At 33.3% G+C, this 26,493-nt stretch overlaps 1 protein-coding gene across 3 annotated transcripts in view; it reads right to left on the minus strand.

Annotated features, from left to right (window-relative positions):
* Positions 1–16,523: 16,523 nt before the first annotated feature.
* The window catches only part of LOC129614895 (ubiquitin-like modifier-activating enzyme atg7), a 39,542-nt gene continuing 29,572 nt past the window's right edge, over positions 16,524–26,493 (minus strand). For 2 of the 3 annotated variants that reach the window (XM_055529856.1, XM_055529855.1), the window contains exons 7-12: positions 19,735–19,771; positions 17,502–17,653; positions 17,275–17,445; positions 16,944–17,222; positions 16,775–16,891; positions 16,524–16,705 (exon numbers count right to left, since the gene is read on the minus strand). In XM_055529856.1, the coding sequence (XP_055385831.1) occupies positions 16,670–16,705; positions 16,775–16,891; positions 16,944–17,222; positions 17,275–17,445; positions 17,502–17,653; positions 19,735–19,771 (792 nt within the window). In that variant the 3' untranslated portion in view covers positions 16,524–16,669. Of the gene's footprint in view, positions 16,706–16,774; positions 16,892–16,943; positions 17,223–17,270; positions 17,446–17,501; positions 17,654–19,734; positions 19,772–26,493 lie in introns of those variants that run through there. The other variant, XM_055529857.1, reaches the window with a different exon arrangement.

A 26,493-nucleotide genomic window follows, 5' to 3' on the forward strand; every position in this document is an offset into this window, starting at 1 on the left:
AGAAAGAAATCACGAAATATAATGTCAAAATATTGGGTATAAGTGAAATGAGGTGGCCAGGCGAAGGCAGAAATTGTAACATCACTTGGGAATATGGTTATGCATTCCGGAGGCAACACTGCTGAGGGAGGAGTAGGATTTATAGTCAACAAGGACTTGCGCAGGTGCGTTATAAAGTGGGAGGCCATTTCTGACAGAATAATAACACTTAGAGTACGCACAAGAATAAGAAACATCACACTTGTACAGTGTTATGCCCCCACAGAGGCCGCTAGCGAAGAAAACAAGAACGCATTCTACTCCCAGCTGTCAACGACATTGTGTAAGATGCCTCGAAACGAAATATGCATTGTAATGGGCGATTTCAACGCTAAAATAGGAAATAGTAAAACGATTGCAACAGGATGACATGGGCTGGGTGTTCGTAATGAGAATGGAGACAGATTAATAGACATATGTGAAGAACATGACATGATAATTGGTGGAACCATCTTCCCGCACAAAACGATACACAAATACACATGGGTGCCACCTGACGGCAGAACCAGGAACCAAATAGACCACATCTGTATGAGTCGAAGATGGAGGCACTCGCTTCTTGACTGCAGAACGTGGAGGGGAGCTGATATATATAGTGACCACGTACTGATCACAGCAGACATACAGATGAAGCCCGCAGTCATAAGGGCGCAAAACACGTCTTCAAGAAAGAAAAAGATAGATACCCACAAGCTGAACAACATAGATATAAAGCAAGAATTTATATCAAAAATAACAGAGCAAACCAATAATATAAATGCACAAAACATACAAGGCATATACAGACAAGTGGGTGAGGTCGTATTAGGAACAGTACGCCCTGAAAGGAAGACTTGGATATCGGACGAGACGTGGCAGAAAATAGAAGAACGGCGCAAGTTCCACATCCAACTACAACAAAATAACGACCCAGAATCAAAAAGATTGTACAATTCGGTAGCGAGGGAGGTCAAGAAGCTGGCAAAGAGAGATAAAAAGAGGTTCCATAATAAGATAGCGAAGGAGGCACAGATGGCAGCTGACATGAATAATATGAGACGCACACATAAATGCATCAATGCCCTCACAAATAAGAACTTCAAGAAGCACCACCCAATAAAGGATAAGAAAGGTAACCTGATCACAAATGCACAAGAACAACTTGTAAGATGGAGGGAGCATTTCAACGAAGCAAACGAATCGGCCCAAAATACTCCAGAAAGGGAACCAGAGGACTACAGCAACATCGGCCACTTTGACACCAGGCCTCCATCCCAGAAAGAACTCAAAGATGCAATTATGAGACTTAAAGACAACAAGTCTGCAGGTGCGGATGGAATACCGGCTGAATTGCTTAGGGCTGATCCTGGTCTGACAGCTGCGATACTCGGGCCCATAATAGAGCGGATCTGGCAGGAAGAAAATATAGACGACAAATGGAAAGAAGGAGTACTTATACCCACCTGACAAGAAGCACCAAAACTTCTGTACGGCTGGTGCTTCTGTACGGCTGTGAGACATGGATGGTGGCTGCAGCGTACATCAACAAGGTAATAATATGCGGCATATTCTGGCCTAGAACAATAACGAATGATGAGCTGTGGGCGATTTCGAACCAGAAACCTATAAGTGTGGTCATAAAAGAAAGAAAATGGAGATGGCTGGGACACACGTTGCGAAAATCTAGTAACACGATAGCCAGGCAGGCATTAGACTGGAACCCTCAAGGTAAAAGGAGGGTTGGCAGACCCCGAAATACATGGCGTAGAACCACGCTTAGGGAGGCCGAGTCCAATGGCAAGTCCTGGTCGGAAGTAAAGCGTCTAGCCCAAAATAGAGTGCGATTTAGAGGATTTGTTGAAGCCCTATGTTCCCTCCGGGAATGAACAAAGGAAGAAAAAAAAAAAATAAGATTTTAAAAGCACTTTCATAATTATAAAAATTAAAATCAAATAATTACAAACTTAAATTTTTATTAACTTTATTTTAAGTCGTGTGTTCTAGACTGAAAAATATAGCACCAAATATTTTTTAATTGACTGTATTATAATTTTTTACTCTCAATTTTCTCAGATATGTTGTCAGACATGGCGGTACAAAAAAATGCGCCAAAAACTCGAAAATATATTTAATCACAATTATAGTTAAAATTTTGAGTCGAAATTTGAAGTTTTGATATGTTGTTCAGAATACTCCAAATTTTAGTATAATATAATCATTTAAATATAAAAATTTTAGGTTTTAGTTAATTTTTCTTATAGAAAACTCGAAGTGAAAATAGGCAAAAATCATAATTTTTCTAAAAAGACAACAACAAAAAATGATTCTTCAGAAATGTAATTTTGCCAATACATATGCAATTTTACAAATACAAAAGCCTTAATTTTTTGTAATGTCAAGATGTATATACATATATTGTAAATAAATAAGTAATTATTATTCTTTTAATGACTTTGTATCTAACAAGTCCCAATGCTCAGAGAGAAACTTGAAAGCACGACCTTATTTTATATGGGTTTTTTTAAATCGAAGTGGCTATTTTTTGAGAAGAAATATTAAAATAAATTCATACGTATTATAAAGCAGGTAAAATTCTGAAAATATATTTGAAAACTCAAGAAAATATACTTACGTATTTCAAGATTTCGCGTAAGAAAAGTTGTATTTTTTTTATACGTGGATTAAAAACACTTTTTTAGTTTTTGTATTCAAAAAGTTTTTTTTTATTTAAAATTATTTTCAAACTTGTTGATACCACGTATGGCTTCTTAGAACTAACTTACTTTTTATTTACTATTAACTTTCATTCCCAATATTTTTATTCAAAGTAAAAATTGCTTGATAGGCAATTTTTGTTTGTTATTTAAAATTCATAATTATAATTTACTTAAAATTTTATGTAATTCGATAAATTGCAAACGGATGTTACATAACGCGTCGCGAATGTTTATTTTAAAAAGTGCAAGTAGAATTTTATTACGAAAGGAAAGAAAAATTTATTTTATTTGATAAAAACAATTTTTGTTTATTGGAAAGGTAGAGGGCAATCTTTATTTGAATTTGTTATGGGCAATTCTGTTTCACTACACGTATCATGTAGAGTAAAGCATGGTGGTGACGTAACACCTCCGCCCTTAAGATCCGACTCCGTGCGGATTTTATTAAAAACAACATTTAATTTGGGTTTTGAAGAGTTAAGGTTACATTTAAAATAGATCATAAGAAAAAAAATTACGATTAAAATTACTACTATTATACAATCGGTCCCAACACTCGAGTACCATTTCACTGTGTGAGAGTATTCCAATTGTTCTATTATTTCAGTATTGTTAATGTGTTTGAGGTATAGATCTTCTAAATTAAATTCGGATTTTATTTTTTCGATCGTTATGTCCCGTTCTATATACGGCAATATTTTGGCTGAATATTGTTTTTGATAACTTTCCTGCATATAATTATCGATAGCAACTTTGCAATTTACGAACTTTACAATATTATTACCTTTTATTTTAAATTCTTTTTGTTGTTCACAATTATTGATTAATAAGGTTTGTTCTAAGTTTTTCGTTACAATTACATTGTCTGTTAATAAAAAAATATCCTTAGTTAAATTCTTAAAGTAATTACATTTCATTTTCTTTATGTTTAGTAAATTTGCTATACAACTATCATTAAAGCTTTTTAGATCTGTTTTTGTTATAATTTTTTTCTCAGTATTTTCAAAAACATTTTGCTTGCAAGTAATTATTTTGTTTATTTTGGTATCTAATTCTAAGCTATTATTTTTATTTGGAATTTTTACAATTAAAGTTTTAAAACAGGTTTCTTGCGAAAAAATTGGGATTGAAAGCGTAAAAATAATATTGTTTTCCTTAAATAACACTGCATTTTTTATAAATGGTAACATTTCTATAGTAATATTTAAAAATTTAATTTCTTCATAAGTAAGAATATTTTTTGATAATATTTCAAGTCTACTGGCTAATATAATTTCTTTAAAATTTTTTATTTGGTTTAATATGGTATCAATATTCTCATTTATCTCTAATTTAATAGTTAACAATTCTAATTTTAAATCAATTTTTGTTATATCATTCTTTAATTCATCAATACTTTCTTTAATTTTACTTTGGACATTATTAATATGATCGGTTATGTTTTGAATTTGATCCGATAATTTTGTATTAATGTAGACTTGTTGGTTCAAATTTTTAGTTATTTTATCATTATTGCCTTTTAATATGTCAAAGTGTTGCTCTATTTCTACTCTGTCGTCGTCGTCCATTACACCGGCTAAAATATGAAGACCGCTACCAACAAAATTAAACAAACCCCTTTTGTGTACATGATGGGGAATTAGTGTCTTAAATTCTTGTTTTAAATGTTCAAAATTGTGTAAAAGATTAGTGGGTATTTCTGTTTTTTTATGAAGGTGGATTATATTAGTTTGAATTTTGTTAATAGTTTCCTCATATAAATTTAAATCTACTACATGCAATATTTTTTCGAAATTTCTTACCATTTTTAATTCGGAGTCTTGTAATAAGATATAACCATTTCCATTTTGTACTTCGTTAATTTCGATATATGAGCAATTAATGTGAGCTATGTTGCATAATACGATTATAATAAAAATAAGAGCTGAAAGAGTACAAAATCGTTTCAGTAAGAATTTATATCTGATGTAATATGATTAAGTAGAAATTTTGTTGTCAATTTTAAAAGATTAATAAGTTTAAAATTATTTTTTTTCGAATTAGTGCTGACATAAGCTAAAATGGTTTTATAAATATTTCAGAATCTTATTATTATTTCGTTTTTTTTTTTTTTTTTTTTTTGCTTTTAAAATAAAAATTACAGAGTTGTTGTTAGTATTGTTAGTTATTATAGATTTTTATTTAGACATTAAGATCAGAAAATTTCATGATAGAATTATGATGTATGGACTTATATGCATTTAATCAAAGTAACGAGAGTTATTGTATAAAAATGTAACGAAAAATCAAATCTAAAACTGTCAATTTTGTTAATCATATGGTACTTTGATGTTGTAAAATTTGTTAGGTTAAAAATTTTATAGAAGAAGAACTTTTGTCTTAATTTTGAAACTTTAATTTTTTCCTGAATTGATTGAAATAACGAGGATAGCTTTCGTTATCAATTCTAAAATGAGAATCACTTTCTTTCTCGATCTTAACTTTTTTATGCAGAGGTTGAAGTTTGGTAATTCTATTAAGTTTAAGATAAGTAGATGCTTTTTCTTTTTTTCGTTTTTTATTAATACTATTAATTTTTTTGATTTTAGATGATAATAATTTTTTGTGAATGGCAGGGTAATCTGTAGTTTTTACGATACCGTTTACAAAATCAATAGGTTTTCTGCCTGTGGAGGAATGGATTGTTTCGTTGTAAATTTTTACACTTTTTATAACTGGATCTTCATCCATAGGTAAATTTTCTTCTTTTTGTATTGCGTATAAAATTCTGATATGCTCATTTAACGTATTGTGGAATCTTTCGATATCCGCGTTACTTGAGTGGTTATTGGGTGTGGTAAAATGTATCGTAATCCCCTCATTTTCTAAAAAGTTTTTGAAATTCAAACTGTTAAAACCCTTTTCTTGATCTGTTATAATTTTTTTAGGTTTGCCAGAAGATGAGATGTATTGCATAAAAGCATTTTTTAAATCTATCCAATTTCTGGACTTAATTGGTATTACGTGTGCATGTTTTGAAAATTTGTCGATTACCCTTAGGTAAGCATTTCCCTTGCTTTTAAACCAAATATCGAGATGGATTATTTCCAGTGGTTTACAAGGAGTTTCAGTAATTTTTAGTGGTAGATTTAAGGGTTTCCGTTCATATTTTGCTACATTACATATGTGGCAATTATTTAGTAGTTTTTGGATTTCTTGTTTTAATTTAGGATAGTAATATTTATTTTTTAAATTTTGATAGACATTATTGATACCCCTGTGATTTGATTTTTGGTGTTGGTCAAGAATAAGTTCTTGCAATTCATGTCGGCATAAAATGTCCTCAAGTAGAAATGAACATTTATTTAATTTTAATAGTTTATTTTTTGAAAAATGTTTTAAATAAACGTTTTGAAATTTATTGTATGTTGGTAGGTCATCAATCATGATACCAATTATTCCCTTATATGGTATATGATCTTTTAAAATGTTAATCATGAAATTGTCATCCGGTTTAGGATGGTAAAATATTTTTCTTGTTCTATCGTAGACCATTTTTACTCTAGTTTGAATGTGGGTGGTTTGTTTAAATTTGTTCTAATTCTGAAAGGACTGTAGTATGCATAGTTGCATTCATGCAAAATATCCATTGCTTCTTCTATTGTTGCCGGATTTCTGCAATATAAAATGGAACGCATTGGTTCCGGTAACTTGTCTTTGAAAATTTTTAAAGCAGTTTCGATATTTATGGCGGTTGTAAAAACTGAGTTAGGATCAGCCTTTACCTTATTATTGAGTCGCCTCAATATCTTTTTAATTTCATTGAACAAGTCTACACTATGAGTAGTAAAACTGACTGCTCTTAGTTCATCATAAATTTGCAAAGCAGTTTTACTATCTCCAAAATTATTAATCAAAACGGATTTCATTTCCGACCAATTTTGAATATTATTATTAATTTCTAACACTTCCCTAGCACTACCTATAACTTTACTTCTTACTTTATTTAATAAAATTTTTTGACTACTAGTATCATATCTTAATATTAAAGGACAAATATCGTCCACTAATTCTATAAAAGAATAAAGTTCCTCACCTTTTCCGTTAAATTCTGGTAAATTTTGGATGTACTGCATCGGATCTATCGTTAATTGCAGCGGAGCTGGAGTGTTGGCGGTAGCTGAAGATGTTGAAGCATCAGTGTTATTTGTTGCCATTTTGAATATTTCCTCGTATCTAATTGTCAGTCGCTTTTCTTTTCTGGAATCCACTTTTCACTTTTTTTTTTCAATGTTCTTTTTTTTTTTATTTAATTTTTATTTCTTTTTGTAATATTATTGTTGATTTGAGATTATTGATTTTTAATTTGAGATTATTGTTTTATTATTTTTATTTTATTAAAATTTTACTGGATGTTTAAGTTTTCCAGCATTAAAAGTTCAAAAAAAAAATTTTTCAATTTTTAGTTTCAGAAATTTTCTTTTTTCATTTTTCAAGTTTATTTGAAAAATTTTATTTGAGTTCTAGACCGTTTTTCAGACACAACTTTTATGCGAATCTTCTTATCTTTTTAGATCTTAGCGATTAAGATCCTACCGACTGCGCCACTTACGTATTTCAAGATTTCGCGTAAGAAAAGTTGTATTTTTTTTATACGTGGATTAAAAACACTTTTTTAGTTTTTGTATTCAAAAAGTTTTTTTTTTTTAAATTATTTTCAAACTTGTTGATACCACGTATGGCTTCTTAGAACTAACTTACTTTTTATTTTCTATTAACTTTCATTCCCAATATTTTTATTCAAAGTAAAAATTGCTTGATAGGCAATTTTTGTTTGTTATTTAAAATTCATAATTATAATTTACTTAAAATTTTATGTAATTCGATAAATTGCAAACGGATGTTACATAACGCGTCGCGAATGTTTATTTTAAAAAGTGCAAGTAGAATTTTATTACGAAAGGAAAGAAAAATTTATTTTATTTGATAAAAACAATTTTTGTTTATTGGAAAGGTAGAGGGCAATCTTTATTTGAATTTGTTATGGGCAATTCTGTTTCACTACACGTATCATGTAGAGTAAAGCATGGTGGTGACGTAACAATATATTAATATTATCATTCAGAATTATTTTAAAATTCTTGAAACAGCGGAAAAACAACAAGCACATCCTTCGCCTTCAACGTTTTATATGTTACTGAAAGCATTTCATTATTTTTAAGTGAACAGCTTTTTTTTCTCATAGGGTAAGTTAACTAAAGATATGAGAAGTAACTGTGGTATCAAGTTGAAAATATAATTAATGAAAGATAATTATTAAATATTGATATGAATACATAGTAAAGAAAAAATTTGAAGAGGGAATTAGAAAATAATATCTAAAATACAATCAAATATTATTTTTTAAATACAAACTTTTACCTCTATTTGTGAGAAAATTTTTTAAAACTTAATATATTACCTAAGTAAAAAAAGATTTAAAAGGTTTTGAAAAAGACAATATATTTTTATGACCGGATTCGAATATTTTTTTATTTTTGAAATAAATATTATCTTAGCAAATGACTCAAAAACTCCGATTGTAAAATGACAGGTAGTAGGTATTGATGTAAATTTTTGTCCGATTGGGTTTACTTTTAAGATTCATACACAGGCAGGGCCATTTTATAAATAAATTGCTCTTGTTTACCTGCTAATAAAACACGAAAGAAGAGCACAACAAGCGAGTTGTCGAAGTAGAGCGACAATTGTCGTCACGACTTGAATTTGATATTCTAAATGGCGATTAAAGTGACACGTGTCGTGGAATAGCGGGAAAATGTGTTTCAGGTATATTCCAATTGTCGTTGTAGAGCGACACATGTCGTAGTGAAACGACGTTTTTTGTCAAAAAGTATTTAACAAGTGACAAGCGAGATGGATACACCAAAAATGTAAGTTCAAACAAAACAATTTAATAAAAATATAAAAAATAATAAATTTTGTAATTTAATACATAAATTAAACCATATAATATATGGTTTAAAAGTCTGTAATAGCTTATAAATCTGTGAATAAAATAAAATGTTTGTAACTAATGTATTTGAAAAAATTATTATCTTACACTCCATTTGGCAAATCCAATGGATTAGAGCTGTCCCAATTCTTTTGATCCTTAATTGTTGCTTTTTTTCAATTTCGGAGTCTGATGAATCCATAAATCATAATGCAAATGACGACATTTTTTATTTCCCTCGTATTTAAAAAAATAAATATATACACCGATTTTTTTTTTTTAGTTTGAACTTTACTCGCCAAAATTTCTTTTTAAAATGTATCAATTTTACTTGAAACGTTTCATTTTCGTTTATTTCTCGCAGTCACGTCACTCGACAACTAGAATACCACATTTCAAATAATGTGACAACGACAACGACAAATGTCACGTAAGTGACGCGACAACTAGAATAAGGCTCAAAGTTTTTGAAGCACTCAATATAACATGTTGAAATAGTTTTAAAATAACTATTTAAATAATAAAAATTGATTGGAAGTAGGTACATACATATCTATTTTTAATAACTTAAAAACTAATTGAAATTATTTGAAAGAATTTTATTAGTAACGTATAAATAGCCGAAATGAGATAATTCAAATTGTTGAAATGTGTCAACCTATATTACTTTTACTAACATTTTTGTTAGCCGACACTACTCAACTTACCTTATTGGGAAATACAAAATGTGCATGAAAAATCATACATCCTTCCTCATTAACATTTGAAACCATACTGAAATATAAATTTCAAATTTTTTATCATTTTTTCTTCCCTCCTACCTTTCTTTCTTTTTCGTGCAATAGAATTTAAATGGGAAGCTTTTTAAAAAATGTGTATAATATCCTGAGATTTTTTAAAATATTAAACTCTTTTTTACGTAAAAAAAAAAAGAAAAAAATAATAAAAAATATGACACGATCAGTGGCATTTAAAGAAAAAGCCAGCAACGAAGCCAAAAATTCGTAATATATCGTAAAAAAAAATGAGTATTGGGGCTTGTTAGATATGAAAGCAGGCAAAAGCTAACATTTTTCTCCAAAAAACAAAAATGATTCAGAAATGTAATGTCACTAAAAACGCATTTAAGACATACATTCGAAAAAAGAAGGGTCCAGGGGACCTGCCATGTAAAAAAAAACGCATTTCAAATCTGTGTGCATTTGAGTTGCGATGCATAAATGCATTTGTACTATGGGTTTAATCGGAAAGTAATTGATGCAGAATTGATGTGTAATCATGTAAAAATCGTGTACGAAAATGCATCAATACGATAGTACTTTAAAGTTTATTGTCCAAAAATATCAAAAATACGTATCATACGCGCATTATATTAAACCAACTTGGCACCAATTTTTTTGCGATTTTGTATTGATGCAAAGTTTCTTAAATGGAAGCTGAGAAGCAAATAATTTATTATTTTAACTCAATAACTAATATCGATGTAAAGTTTCAGTAGCTAATTATTTCTTTATGCACGGTATCAATATTTTTACCGACCGTATTGTGTAAACAATAGGTAGGTTATGTGATGGCAACAAATTTTGCATATCGAGTTTTCGGTGGGAACGTACTTCTCCATAGTAGGGAAGTGTAAATAAACTATTTTTAGCAACCTGTCGGTCTGTCGGTCTGTGTGTGCACGCGTGTATCTCAAGTTCGGCTGAACCGATTTTGATGAAATTTTATATGTAAGTTTGTTTCCACCATGGCACGGATCGATCAACTTTTGGTATATGTCACGCCTCGGGAACTGCACTTTTTAGCGGGCCTGTTTTACATTTTTGAACATTTTAAAGAAAATATTCAACCGATTTACTTGAAATTTTATATATAAGCTCAGCTCGACCGTCCGCAAAAATTCGTATGTTTTGGAAGAAATCAGGCATCGGCAACTAGACGTTTACTACGGGCCAAACATACACTTTTGTGTATACAAAGAAATAATCAACCGATTTCATTGAAATTTAATATATGAATTTCTCATACTAAAGCAATGAACATATAGATTTTTTGGAAAGATCAGGGCTCGCAAACTGATGTGCGGGCCGATTTTACATTTTTCACCATATCTACGGAACGAATTAATGGAATTTCTTGAAATTTGATATTTGAGTTCTGGTTGTTACCGAAACTTACTGGCGAGCATTTCAGGGAATTCGGGTAGCACAAAGCGAAACTCTACTAAGAGCCAAATTTACATTTTTCTAAATATGTTAACTATAAGCTTACTAATGTCCTAAAAATTGGAAAGAAGTATTTAACAGACATTTTTATAATATTCTGTAACACTTTCATTTAACTAGACAATACACAATGCGGTCGGTTATGTGCTGACATCATCAGATTTTTAAATGTTCTATTATATTAAAACTCTAAAAATTAATTGAAATTAAAAAGAAATTTTAATAGATATTGAATTGTTAATAAGTTCAATACTTTTACACAAAACCTTTTCAAAACAAACGCCAAAAACCGTATGATTTATAAAGTATCCTAAAAGGCAAAATAATATTGCATCAGCAAGGTAAACGCATCACATCGGTATGGCATTAGCAACGTTTTTTTGCATTGACGCTGCGTAGATGCATATTTTTGATTACTTTTCGATTATATCCATAGAGTTAAAAAGTTATAGGGTAATATGTTAAAATATTAGCAAAAAAATTTTTTTTCCTATTACAATTTAGAACTTAAATAGAAAAATTTATTTGTATTGTGTAATAAGCAACAGAAAGTAACTGGTGTTGTGAATGGAATAGCACGTTTAATTTTTCATCGTAGATTCGTAGATTCTAAGGGAACCGAGTGGGACAGGAGTAACCCCCCAAGCCACCGCAGCCATTTTTGACTTATTGTAGCCCCTCCACTCTCCCGTCTAGAGAATTCCCGTCCCAGTTCCGGACTGGCTGTTCGGCGGACAAGTCGCAGAGAATGTGCACGGCGGTCTCATCGCCACCCCCACAAAATCTGCACAGGAGGGAACCCGACTTCCCCAGCCTATGCGGGTGGTACTTCACTAGGCAGTGCCCCGTGAAGAAATTCGCAAAAGTGCGAACCCGGCTCCTGCTCATCCCCAGCAACTCTGCGGTGAACCCGCTGGAACACGCCGAAAGAAACACTTTCGCATGACGGCACCCTTCCGTGTCCCGCCAGTGACGGCCGCATTCCGTCGCGAGCAGGCAGGCAAGCCTGGCCCCACGGCGGAAGAAGGCAGATCGCAGAAAGGCAGCGGCTGCCTCAGATCCCCTCCGCGCCAGCTCATCAGCAACTTCGTTGCGCGCATGGCCACTATGGTCCAGCACCCAAATGAGCGTCACTCTGTTCTCCGATGCCAATTCCATAAGTGCAGCGAAGCAGCTCCAGACCAGCTTGAATGCAACCTGAGCTGAACGAAGCGCCAGCAGTGCAGCCCTGCTGTCTGAGAACAAGGGTTCGGGCGTATACGGAGTCCACTTGGACGCCCGAACCCACACCCGACTTCGTTTTGGACCCGTCCGCATACCACACGCTCGAACCCGACCTAAGCACCGGACCACCCCAATCCCACGTCAATCGATCGGGAAACACAACCCTGTACCTATGGTCGAAGTTGTACCGCGGCAGACAGGTATCCGACATGGTTATTCTTAAAATCGGATCGCTCTCAATGAAGTCTCTGTGAGTTCTGTGGGCCAACTTTAGCCCTGCCCCGTCCTCGCCAGAGAGAAGTCGGTAAGTCACTAGCCGAGCTTCCTCCAATATATGGAGGTGCAGTGGCGGCAATCCAACCATCACCTCTAATGCAGCGGTGGGAGCCGTCCGCATTGCTCCGGTCACTCCCAGGCAGGCCAGCCTCTGTAGCTTTTCCAGCTTGGCCCGCACACCCGCCTGCTGAGGCTTACGGCACCATACAATCGACGCATAGGTGACGATGGGCCTAGCAAGGGCCGTATATAGCCACAGTGCTATTCTGGGACTAATTCCCCAGGTCCCCCCGATGAAACTCCTACACGTCCACAAGTTAACTCTATCTACACGTAAATTTTGCTGTAGAAGATCAGAAATAGTGCTCTCAAATTTTCCCTGCACGACGAAGGCCACATCGTCGGCGTATCCCCAGACACGCGCCCCTGAGAGCAGCGATTAGAAGCATCCACTACAATGGACCATAGGAGGGGCGAAAGAACCCCTTCCTGTGGACATCCTTTTGCAGCGGAGATGAAGATTATATCGTCAGCTATGGTGGACTTAATAATCCTATCCGCATCAATCCCTCGTCTGTGCAACGACTCTCAGATGACATGATATGGGGTGTTGTCTATATCAAGGAAGCAGCCAACCGCCACCTCCCGCACCTCCAGTGGGTTTTCGAGGACCCCCACCAGACTCTGCAGGGTGAGTACAGTAGACCTTCCCGACTGATAGGCGTACTGAGATTCATGCAAGGGATTGCTTCCCAGTGCATCGTCCCGTATAAATCTATCAATCACTTTTTCCATTGCTTTCAATAGAAAAGAAGTAAGGCTGATTGGACGGAAAGACCTTGGGTGGTTGCTTGGTCGCTTACCCACCTTCGGAATATACGTCACTTTAGCCACCCTCCTGCAAGTGCTCTGGCGATATGTTGGAAACCCCTCTGCAAAAATGCAGAATATATCCCGTCATCACTTGGAGATTTGAAGGGCCTGAAAGAGAAAACAACCCATCATGAAGACTAGACGGAATCGTTGCCAGTCATCCCTCCTGGGCCAGGATGCCCTCGGTTCAATGACCGCATTTGAGTGATTCCGAAGAATCTCCGAGTCAGGAAAGTGCTTTGATGCCATAAGCCCCAACGTTTGCTCTCCGTTCTCAGTCATGGAGCCATCAGGGCGTTCTATTAGGCAAAACCCGCTAACATACTTTTTGGAAAGCACCCTGTGAAGACGCGCACTGCTGGAGAGTTCATCAATGCCCTTGCAGAACGCCCTCCACGAGATTCTCTTCGCTTTCCTAATTTCTTTATGGTATTTTGTGAGTGAGTTTTTATACTCCTCCCACGAACCCGACGCCTTGCCCTTATTAAATAGCTTTCTGGTCTTTAGTCTAAGCCTTGAAAGCTCTTCATTCCACCACGGGCACTTCCTATTGCTCCGCCTCGGCTTAGCGCGGCAGCTCCCGTGGTAGGCATTAGTAATAGCCGCCGTCAGGGCTTCGCTGGCCAGTTCGATATCCATCACCGTTCTGACAGAAGCAGGAACGGATCCAATCCCATCCGTGAGGAGCGTTTCGAATTGACTCCAATCTGTGAATTGGGACACCCGATATATTTCTTCTGCCAGGCCCCCGGAGACCATGATATCAATCCTAATCTGCCTATGATCGGACATGGATGTCTCATTTGAGACATGCCATCCACCAACCCTACTGCCGATAAATCCAGTGCAAAGGGTGATGTCAAGGACCTCTTCCCTAATTGCACTTATGAATGTCGGCCTATTGCCCTCATTCATAACCATTAATTTATTGCTATATATAAATTCAAGTAGGCACTCAACTCTTTTGTTTATATTGCTGCTTCCCCAGACGGTGTGGAGGGCATTGGGCATCACTTCCTGTTATAAGTTGGAAGTTCCTCCTTCCACAAAAGTCCACTAGATCCTTCAGTTGCTCGTTCGGGTGGGCACAGTCCCCCGGGAGGTAGGATGAGCACACAATGAACTCTGTCTAGCCCCCGCAGGACTTCACCTTCACCAACGCAGCTACCTGATCCTTAGAACAGTAATCTGGAATGGGAAAATACGTTAGCTTTTTACTAAACAAGATGCAAGCCCTAGGCCTGCCCCCAATTGTATTATCATACAATAGCTCACCTGTTAGGCCCTTAACCTGATCCTTCACTATGTAAGGCTCTTGGATAAGGGCGATATCGAGGTGATCCTTCATAAATCTATGAGCCAGAACATCAGCAGATGCCCTAGCATGCTGTAGATTTATTTGGATGCACCTCACAGCCATATTATTTCCTCCGGCTCTTGTCTATGGGCTTTGGACCTTTAGACAAAGGCTTTACATGAGCCTTACCTCCCATTGCCGCCTTTTTACACATCTTGGTGGGCGCTTACCCTGCCACAGCCTCTTTTGCCGTCCCAGGTGCCACGCTAGTCCCTCCAACAGCAAATATAGAAGCAGTTCCGGGATTCCCTTAGGCTTGAGCCCTTTTGGTTCACACGGGACGCTTGTATTTGGCTTGCTGGTCGATGATCCTTCCGTTTCCCTTGCCGCCTTTTCCGGAGCGACTTCAGACTTTCCAATGAGTTTTGGCTCTTTTGGTTGGCTCGTCGTTGTAGTGCTCGTCGTTGTCGCGGTGGGCATTGGTTTTTTATTTTGTCCTGCCCTGCCGCCAGCACCTTGAGAGGATTTTCTTCCTTTAACCCTTAACGGTAACACGGAAGAAATTCAGGAAAAGTCGGAACTCAGCTTTCCGTACATCTTTCCATCCGGAATCATCCACGGAAAAGGTGACGTCGCAACCGTCCCAAGGCTTTATCTTCCTGCAGACACTGGTTATCCACTCCCTGGTGTTTTGATTGTTGCATGTTACGGATATCCATCCGTCCCTTTGCAACGCTGCAGTGAATTGTGGATGAGAGTCCACAACTTTATCCATTTCATCCATGATGGCTACTTTGATTTTCCCCATCTGAACTTCGGATACCCTTTCCTCTGGATGCAGTCCATGAGTGATGGCCACCTTGACCTGTGCTACTGCATCCCAATAAGAAATCATTTTCGGGTTTTGTTGAGGAATGTTCCCAGGGAATGTTCCTCAACATTGCCCTTCATCGACCTCTTTTTTGAGGGCCCTGCATCAGGGGTGTTGCTTTCCGACCTTTCCCTCTTCTGGGGATGGTCGACCACAACACCCGATCCGCAGGCCTTCAGCTTTTCCAGCCTTTCCTTCTCATATCTGCGAGCTTCCTCTGGAGACATGCCATCCCTGATATAAGCCGCGATAGGCCGCTTGGATGCACCAGAGATATATTGTTTTTTTCCCCTGATGTCCAACCTTTTCAGGTCCTCCTCAGTTTGTTAGTTAATAGGTCAAAGAGGATCCTGATTATCCGTCTCCATTGGAGGCGCCGCTTTTTCCTCTACTGGCGTTAGAAGGAGTTTCTCCTCTGCGTCAGTCGGGAGAATCTCTGATTCCGAAGACCCATGAGCACTAACTGGGTTTATGTTGTCCTTAGTATTGTTGTTGTTGTTGTAATTGTCACTGTTGTTGTTGTTGTCGTTGTTGTTGTTGTTGCAGTTGTTGTGTTTGTCACAGTTGTTGTTTTTGTAGTTGCTGTTTTTGCTGTTATTGTTTATGTTTTCCATTTTGGTCCCAGAAATAGCGCGGGAAAAAGTCACCCATGGCAGAGCCCGGGGTACCATGAGAAGGCTCGTTTAAACTGGAGGGCGCCTGGTATCCAGAGTCCGCATACTAACGACTAAGCTCCCCGTTAGCCACGCAGTCATCGGTATATGCTGTTTCACCTTGACTTGGGACGCCTGTCGTCAGCTGACGTATAGATATAGGGCTGAAACTCACAAAGTAAGAGCCTCGCCGCGAGACATGACCACGACACGAACGTAACTTTGATCGTTTCAATCACCCCTTTATCCTCCGCCATTACCGGGGCCCACCCTAGGAGGTGACAGTGCGGTTTTTGGCTCCTATCAATTTTTCATCATTAGACCAATATAACTTCCATTTTTTCTTGAACTTTAAAAAACAATTTAAAATAATAATTAAGTACATTAATTTTGCCTTGATTTTGCATTCTTTAATAATGACTTTCTTAAAATATAGTACATTTAAATTTATAATGGAAAAGCTGCAACCAAAAGAATCCAATGAAGCTCTATTTGACAGTTAGATTTTTTAAATGTAAAAGATCCAAGTGGGACTGGTAAATTATTCTTCCCAATCATCATCATCACACTCAATAATCTACGAATTCATAAAAATATATAATATTAAGCAATTTTGCACACTCCTAAGATTGCAAAACAATTTTACGTTATTGTCCAGATCTTCAAACTCAGATATTCCTGTGAGATCAAGTAAATATTGTGCTGAATTAAAAACATCCAGCAGAAAGTCAATATTGCGGTTTCGATACTCGTTCAAAATTATCTGAAAGTATCAGAATTAAGTTAACGAGTTGAAAGATGTTTTTCTGACTTACATCGGAACACGCTATACATTGCGAAAATTTTCTTGTTGCAGGCATAATATTTTCGAATGTTCCTAAGGTACCTCTTATTGAATGTGGTAATATTCCAAAGTATCCTTCCGGAACTGCTTCTTGCGATTTTCCAGAAAGAGAGAAATAAGCTGGTGCCGAATTTTTATCTTTATGATGTAGCAAAGCTACTAACAATTCAACTGCATAGCTCGAAGCTATGTTTGAAACCCCGGGCCTTGTTACAGTGCACTGTTGATCTAACGTTCTGTCTTTCATTGACTAAAAATGCATTTTTATTTAAATACAATATGGCAAAAATTCACTTACGCACATCACCAGGTGCAGTTATGTCCTGGCAAAAGTAACATCCGAGATCCGCTCCATTAATACATTTTAAATCATTAATGTCTTCAGGTTTAATAGTGGTTATGTTATCATATATGTTACTTCCATGTCTCATAACCAAATAACTGTCAAAACCCAATGCCACGTTTATTACAATCTACAAATTTCTGTACCATAAAATTTAAAATTTTGGAGATTTTTGAAAATAACTACCTTTTTATAGAATGTTCCAAGAACGGTGGGTAACCAACGGCTTTCTCTTGAATCTGTTAATAAGAAAATTACATCATATTCCTGACATAAATTTTCTATTAGTTTGAGATCTTTTATTAAATCTTCTCGCAAACAGTCACCTACAGTATGCCCTAAAATTTTTTTTATACATTTTAGTAAAAAACATAAATGGTTTTATTGCAGATGTTAAAATGAAAAAAGGATTTTAGTTTCTTTTAAATAAGCAAAGTCAACAAATATCCATACAACAAAGAAAGAAATTTAATACTAGCGCCATATTAAAACTGCAGTATGCTCGCTTGTATTATTATTGTTGGATATTGCATACTTCAATGTTTAGGTTTAATAAGAAGTGTAAGCTTTACGAAATTTTTTCAAAATTTTTTGTTTTGCGTTAAAATTTTTGTTTTGCGTTTAATATTGATTTCGGTCGGATCTAAAGCCACAAGGTGATAATTGTAAGAAAACAGACCGGATAAAAATTATACAGATCTCTTTTACGATGTGCCGTATACTGATATTTGTAATATAATAGTTAATATCTTAATTCAACTATAATACTTACATAAATTTATACATAGACATGTAATACTAATTGTTTTTTAATCAAACTCTTAGGAACATTCTAAAATTGGTAACATCAAGCGCTAAGAACAGGGTTATAGTCAAATACTATAATTTCCGATATAGATGAAATGAAAAAAGGTACTGAACAGGTGCGTTCACTGCTTGTGTTCAATAATACCTTATTTGTATTACTTGCAGTAGTAATACAAATACGATATTATGGATAATAAAAACTTTTTCTTATTATTTATTTTTAAATAACTTTAAAAAGAGAAACAACTTAACTTTAAAAAGAGAAACAATTTGTCGCAAAAATTTTCATTTAAAAAAAAAAAATAAACCAGACGGAAAACTTGAAAAAACTCCTAACAACTTTATAAATATGTGATTAAACAAATATTTTTTGGTTATAACAAAAACCGCAAATTTTGATTTTGGATTATATAAGTGTGAAACTTAGAAAAAACCCTTTGTGAACCCATTTTGGTTATTTTATTTTTAATTGAAGAGTTTTGAAAAAAGAAGTTATTGTTGATGTTGATTTTTTTTCACAAAATTAATCCTTCCGACATAACCAAGAAAAGATGTGTTACGACAGCCGTAAGATTTTTAAAGTTTTTAAAACACTAAATTTTACTTTACAAAACTTTAAGGAACTTTAAACATTAAGAAAATGAGAGTGTCATCATTTTCTCTCATTTTTGTTTAAAAAGTATTATCCCAGACGCTTTGCATGCAAAAACTTTATAAAGCTTTTAAAAACTTTCTTGTACCACACAGATCTATAATCAAATTAATATTTTAAATTGACAAGAGTCACTAATTTTATTGTGTGCGTGACGACAGCTCGATGAACATGGAAGTCGTGTTGTGAAAAATTATGGCAGCTTTCATTCGTAACTGAATTTTGCGAACTTTAAATTCTTTTAAAAGACCTTTCTGCAAACAAGGGAACTAAACTTAAGACGCAAATATATTAAATATGCAAAAATATATTATTCATGCTTATATGCATAGACATATTTTTATATGCTCATATTTACATTACATAGTAAATTTTTATGTAAACATACGCAGGATTCCTCTGCCTTTAATTAGTTTAAAGAGTAAATTGAATACAAATAAAGTAAACCTATCTAGTTATGTATGTGTATGAAACCAAGGCACTAGCTCGGTAAAAACTCAATTTTTATATATGCTCAAAAGTTATTGCCGTCAAGTTTTGTTCAAGAGTTGCTTCAAATTTAGACACAATATTGCGAAATGTGACCAGAATTTACTTAAGTTATAGGTTTTGCTCGCATCACTTTTAAACAATGAATAGATGTGTATACAGCCGTAACTCGCACGTTTAAAGTTTCCACCGACACCTTTCCAACGAGCCCTTTCCCAGCCTTACTAGGCCTTGCAAACTACTACTGCAAATGTTAATTTTAATATATCGGTGGGTGGGTAGGAAAGAGGAGTAAGCCCATTCACCGCAATTTTACTTCATTTTACCATGACCAAACATGCATGTAAATCTTCCATTCCGTTTTCACCAGAGTGAGAAATACAAAATAATGAAAGTACTATCATTGAAATGTTGCACTTCAATTTATAATTAAGAAGTCATTGAAATTAATATAATAACATGATTTATTACCTGGCATTTGAATTTGTAATACATAACCGTTGCTAATCTGAAAAAAAGTTCTTTTAAATTATTTTGATTTTAACAATTGAAGTTCGATGTTTTTCATAATATACTTGTAATTCAGCAATTGAAAAAATATTAGCATTTTGTTACAAAAGTATTTATTAAGCTTTCAAAGTTAAGTAGGTTTAAAATCACTAATATTTTGCTGGCACTTCAATAAGAAAGAGCTTACTGGCAGTACTTTCATAAATCCAACTAAGAATAAAAAATAACAGGAAGAATTTCCAACGAAACTAAGAATAAAAAATCTGATGTGGTCAGCACATAACCGACCGCATTGTATATTGTCTAGTTAAATGAAAGAGTTACAGAATATTATAAAAATGTCTTTAAAATACTTCCTTTCAATTTCTAGGTCATTAGTAAGCTTATAGTTAACATACCTAAAAAAATGTAAATTTGGCTCTTAGTAGAGTTTCGCTTTGTGCTGCCCGAATTCCCTGAAATGCTGGCCAGTTAACCAGAACTCAAATATTAAATTTCAAGAGATTTCATCACTTCGTTCCGTAGATAAGGTGAAAAATGTAAAATCAGTTTTCGAGCCCTGATCTTTCCAAAAAATTTATATGTACATTGCTTTAATACGAGGAATTCAAGTATTAAATTTCAATGAGATCGGTTGATTATTTCCCTTTATATACGCATAAATGTTTATTTGGCCCGTAGTAAACGTCCAGTTGCTGATGCCTGATTTCTTCCAAAAGTTAGGAATTTTTGCGGACGGTCGAGAAAAGCTTATATATGAAATTTCAAGTAAATCGGGTGAATACTTTCTTAAAAATGTTCAAAAATGTAAAACAGGCCCGCTAAAAAGTGCAGTTCCCGAGGCCTGATATATCCCAAAAGTTGATCGATCCGTGCCATGGTGGAAATAATCTTACATATAAAATTTCATCAAAATCGGTTAAGCAGAACTTGAGATACACGCATGCACACACAGACCCACAGACCGACAGACCGACAGATCGACAGACCGACAGACCGACGAACCAACAGGTTGCTAAAAATAGTTTACTTACACTTCCCTACTATGGAGAAATGCATTCCCACCGAAAACTCGATATGCAAAATTTGCTGCCATCACATAACCTACCTATTGTTTACACAATACGGTCGGTAAAAATAACTGGAAGAAACCTTAACTAAAAAAATTAAAATATTTTTCAATATAAACACATAAATATTTATACATTTTATATTATATATTTATGTTTTTGCTTTTTCAAGATTTAATGTGATTGAATATTTTAGTCCTCGTATATGAATGTTATGGTGATTTATTAATTATCATATAATGCTATTATATATAAGTTAACAACGTTAGCTAAAACTTCTGTTCCCATAAATATTTAACAATATTCATATTACAAAATTATTCCCAGACAAATATTCAAAATAAAAATCTCATATTGCACTTTGCTTAATTTTAAAGTTAAGTTAAATAAAATTATTTTTCCCATGTAAAATGTGCTGATTGCACATTTTATAAAATTATAAATATTGTTAGCTTTTAAGTAAATCTGATTAGTATTTTATTAGAAATAAATAAACAAGCACCGGCGTGTAAGCCCGTGCGAGAAATTAACAAAATTGTTCTTTTTTATAAACATATAAGGAAAAACATTAACTTATATAAACTAAATTAATATGAATATGCAATTATATCAAATAGATATGTAATTAAATAAAGTTAATAAGTTATTTATTCAAATTAAATATAAATTTGTAATACAACTTTCTTATTATACATATTAAACTAAAAAAATATTTTTGAATGTTATGTTTGCATGAAATGTATGAAATAGGCATTTTTCGCATGTTTTAAACACATTTAACACGTTTTACGGGAAAAACTATGAGAGATAGAGCAAAATGTTATATGGGTTAATTTTTAGATCTTATTGCGGCGCAACGAAAAAATTAAAACAAAAAAAAAATAACACAAATTTCGAGAAATTTCGAATTTTTTATAATATCAAACAAAAAAAAGGAAATCATGACTGACGAGCTCTATCTAGAAAACTATGACACAGATCAAAAAACTACGGTTACACTATGTCGCATGGTTCGGAAGCTATAAACATTTATTTGTATGCAGGAAAAATCTGGTAGCTTTTTTTCAACAGGCTGTTGCTCGAAAACGAGTATATTTGCAGCATCCCCTCCCTCAAAATTGATCAAAGAATCATCAATGGAATTATTTGCCACTTTATGGAAACACACTGTATAACTATTTATGCAATATAATTGCTATAACAATCATGCTGCTTTTGGATTTTTATAATTATTTAATATATAAAATCTAATCTTAATTTAAATTAAAATTCATATTTAAAATCTATTAAAATTTTTATTTAATTTATGTATATGCACAAATATGCATAAATATAGCATAATTGTTTCTTCTTCAGTGTTTTTCATTATTTACTTCTCTTATCGAAAGTATATTTAATCAAAATTAGTTAAAAGTTAAAATTTCGAGTTGAAAATTGAATTTTCGATCTCTCGTTCAGAAACCTCTGAATTTCATTTTAATTTAAAAATTTTTAGGTTTCAGCAAAGACATTATAATTACAAGATCAACACGAACAAAAGAAAATTTTTATAATCAGGAACGAAACATTGACAAAGCATAAAGTATTACATGAAAAAAGACTAACAAAAATAATTTACTCTCTGTGAGTTATGGCATAGAAAAATAAGTAATTGAAGAATATTCAAGCCGAACAAATGGAAAAAATTCAAACATGAAAACTAGGTACCAGAATCTTGGTGTATATGAAAAAATATGAACGTAGAAAAAAGAAAAAACGAAAAACAAAGAATATCGTTCCTCAATTGAACAATGATTTTATTTACGATATCTTGATTTTTTTTTATGATTATTTGAATGTATGTATACGTAGGTATACAATACAAATAAAGATCAAACAAAAAATGTTAAATTTTAAAAAGACAAAAATTTGTGCCATTATAGAAATATGTATATATTATAATTATATATGTATGTATTAATGTATATTATATGAATATGATATTACGAAAATTATGTAAATTTTTATTACAATAATTATCATTTACGTGAAACGTTTATAATGTGAACTGTAATATATAAAATAGTAGAATCTTTCGACAGTTTTCATGAAATCGAAAGTGGTACAAAGTTAGATATTTCTTTTTAATTAAATCATTGTCTTCGTCGTTAAATTCAAAAATAAACTTTGGATTGAATAGATTAAGTAAGGGTACTGCTTTTTTTCTAAGTTTTTTCTTTAAAATATCTGTTATTTAAAATAAAATGTTTGGAGCATATATATTTATTTTGAGTGGAAAAACTTGAATTAAATCCACAGTTTTCTAACCAAGTTTGCTTTAAAGTGAAATCGGTGGGAAATTTAAATATTTTATGGGTCCTATTACAGTTAGTACATTCCTTGGCACAACATTTTTTTAATTTAGTATTAGGAAAACTCAATAAATTTTCAGGAATCTCCCTATATTTAGGCTCCCAGTCAAAAATAGTTGGAATTGCATTTTTTTTCAAATATTTAGTTCCAATGCAATCTGAATTAAAATGCTTATTACATATGAATTTATTTTTTATTTTTTCTTGTTTCAGATTACAATTAGAAGGCCAAATATTCAAAATATTTTTTCGCTTAGGAAATTTAAAAAGTTTAAAATTATTATTGGAATTTCGTTTTTGAAAGCAATTCGAAATAACACACTTTTCTAATCTTTCTTTTAAATTAAATTTATATTTATATGTTTTGCATGCCATTTTAATCATGTGTGTTTATTACAGCATAAGAACTTTAAATTCAAGCGATTAAGTATTTACAGCCTTCCCTATTGTACGAACGGAACTATAATGTACATATAAAGTTCCAAAATTTTACAATTTCAATTATTTCAAACGAAAAAATATCGAAAAGCAGCGGTACGTACAAATGCATATAATAATCTTATTAATATTTCGAATTTATGAATGTAGATATGTATTATGTATACCTATACATATACATACATATGTATAACTTGAAAGAATGCAAAGAATTGTGTGTATACCAAATTTTTGTGTTCTTTTTGTTGTTTTTATTCATAGTAATTTTTTCATATACACCAAGATTCTGGTATCCCATTTCAGCAAGACAAAATGGAAAAAATTAATGTTGAGACCTCTTGGGTAGTGGAGTATAGTAAGTAATCATAAACTTCTCTTTCTTTTTAGCCACCGCTTTGTGTATACAATAGGTAGGTTATGTGATAGCAACAAATTTTGCATATCGAGTTGTCGGTGGGAACGCACTTCTCCATGATAGGGAAGTGTAAATAAACTATTTTTAGCAACCTGTCGGTGTGTCTGCCTTTTGGTGCAAGTTATATATCCTCTTCCAATATAACCCAAAAATCCAACATACAATACTCCAAAATATACTTTCGTTTTCTGTTTAACTATTACACAATATCCTCTTCCTAAAATAAACTTCAAAAATAACTTTTATTTTCTTTTTTTGTTTTCTTGTTTTAATTATTCTAAATCACACATGGTGGCTTAAGCCAGACGTCCTAAGAATCAGATTTCTTAAAGTAAAATAATTTTTTGTACCTAAATAGAATTTTGGTATTAAAATTAATTTTTTTTCACTTATCTTATTACGCAACAAGTCTACCGTAATAAATTTTGTTTTAAAAAACTAGAATAAGCAATTTGATTTCCCATTTAAAAAAAAAATATCGATCAATGTTTTTAAATATATTTTTTGTAAAAGTAAGGAAAAATTATGACGCCGGTTAATTTTTCCTTTTTTAAAAAAAGTCAGTCGTAAGAGAGTTAGAAACATAAAAACACCTATTTGTAAGTACCAAACATAAGCTAAGTGCGAAGTTATATTTTTCTTTGTTTGTAAAAAAATAAATAATATTATATTAAGAATTAATATAAAAAGAAAAAATTCAGAAAAAAGAATAAAAATTCGTAATAAAAATAATAAATAATATTATTATAAAATTTGACTTATAGTGTTTTATTTTTTTTTTAATTCTCAAATAAACATTAAAAATAAAGTGACAGAAATCTTTTGTGTTTTCTTTAATTATATGAACCTAAATTAAAAGAACAAAAGTTCGGCTTAACTGATTTTGATGAAATCTTATACGCAAGTTTATTACGACTATGGCAACCACCAACTTTTGGAAAGATCAGGGCTCGGAAACTGATCTGAGGGCGGTTTTTCCTTTTTTTACCATATCTACGGAATTTCTTGATGGAATTTCTTGAGATTTGACACTTGAGTTCTGGTTCTTAACTGCTAAAGTAACTGCCGAGCATTTCAGGAAATTCGGATAGCACAAAGTGAAACTCTACTAAGAGCTAAATTTACATTTTTCTAGGTATGTTAACTCAACTAAAAATTGGTATAAATCTATTACTAATGCATTTTTGTAATATAACTTTAACAGGCATTTTTATAATATTCTGTAACATTTTTACTTAACTAGACAATACATATTGCGGTCTGCTATGTGCTGACCACATCAGATTTTGTTTTTGCTTTTTATTAAGAACTTAAGAAACAATATTATAGAGCGAAAAATAGGCAAGCAATGTTGATATAGACTTTACATATGTGTATGCAAATGTTCATTAAGTGTAAAATGTATATCTGTATTAAAAGTTGCTTTTAAAAATATATACATTTCAATCGTATGTACATTTTAATATTTGCTTACATAGTAATGTACAATTAACTGTATGTACATATATTGCTATTTATGCATGCTATTGCATGCGTGAAATAAGTTTTTTTTTTTTTTTTTTTTTTCCCCTATATTTGAACTAAAACTGGCCTAGGGCCAACCATCAGTTTTTCGTTGTAAGCTTATTACTAGATGTTTTAACTATAACATCAGACACCCAACGGTGAACTGACGCAACCTCTGGTAGACAATATGTTGCTAAAGAAGGTCCAACGGCTTTTTTCTTTTCAGGCGTCGTGTGATCCCGGATGTATTGGTCAACTTCGATGCCTCCGTGTTAATATGTTCCTCCAATTTAGCAGCATGCTTTATCGCAAGCCTTTTAATTTCGTCGATGACCCAGGGAATGTTCAGATCCCGGTGTAAATCACTGTTTCTTACGTACCATGGCGCATTCACCATGTTACGTAAGACCTTGTTTTGAAAACGTTGAATTATGTTTATGTGTTGATTAGCGGCACAGCCCCAAAGTTGAATTCCATATAGCCAGACTGGTTTTAGCACCTGATTATAGACAAGTAGCTTATTTTTCGTTGACAGTTTTGATTTGCGACCGATCAGCCAGTACAATTTTCTATATTTCTGATCCAGCTCTTTTCTCTTAATTTTAACATGTTCTTTCCACTTTAATTTCACATCAAGTGTCATGCCCAAGTATTTTGCGGTTGATTCGTGTGGTACAGGTACTCCATTTAGGTAAATAGGAACGTTCTGGTGTATATGCCTATTTGTAAAGTTAATGTTTGTTGACTTCGCCTCATTAAGTTTTATTTTCCACTTTGTAGTCCATTCTGAAATTTGGTCATTTGCATTTTGCAATTTTTTAGAAGAATCTAAATAATTTTTGTCAACTGCTAGTAAGGCTGTATCATCTGCGAAGGTAGCAACGGTGACCCCTTGAGGAGTAGGAACGTCACTGGTGTACAAAACAAACAATAGTGGGCC

Source organism: Condylostylus longicornis, unplaced genomic scaffold (assembly GCF_029603195.1).
Source record: "Condylostylus longicornis isolate FDR11 unplaced genomic scaffold, ASM2960319v2 ptg000126l, whole genome shotgun sequence".
In the NCBI taxonomy this organism is placed as follows: Eukaryota; Metazoa; Arthropoda; class Insecta; order Diptera; family Dolichopodidae; genus Condylostylus; species Condylostylus longicornis.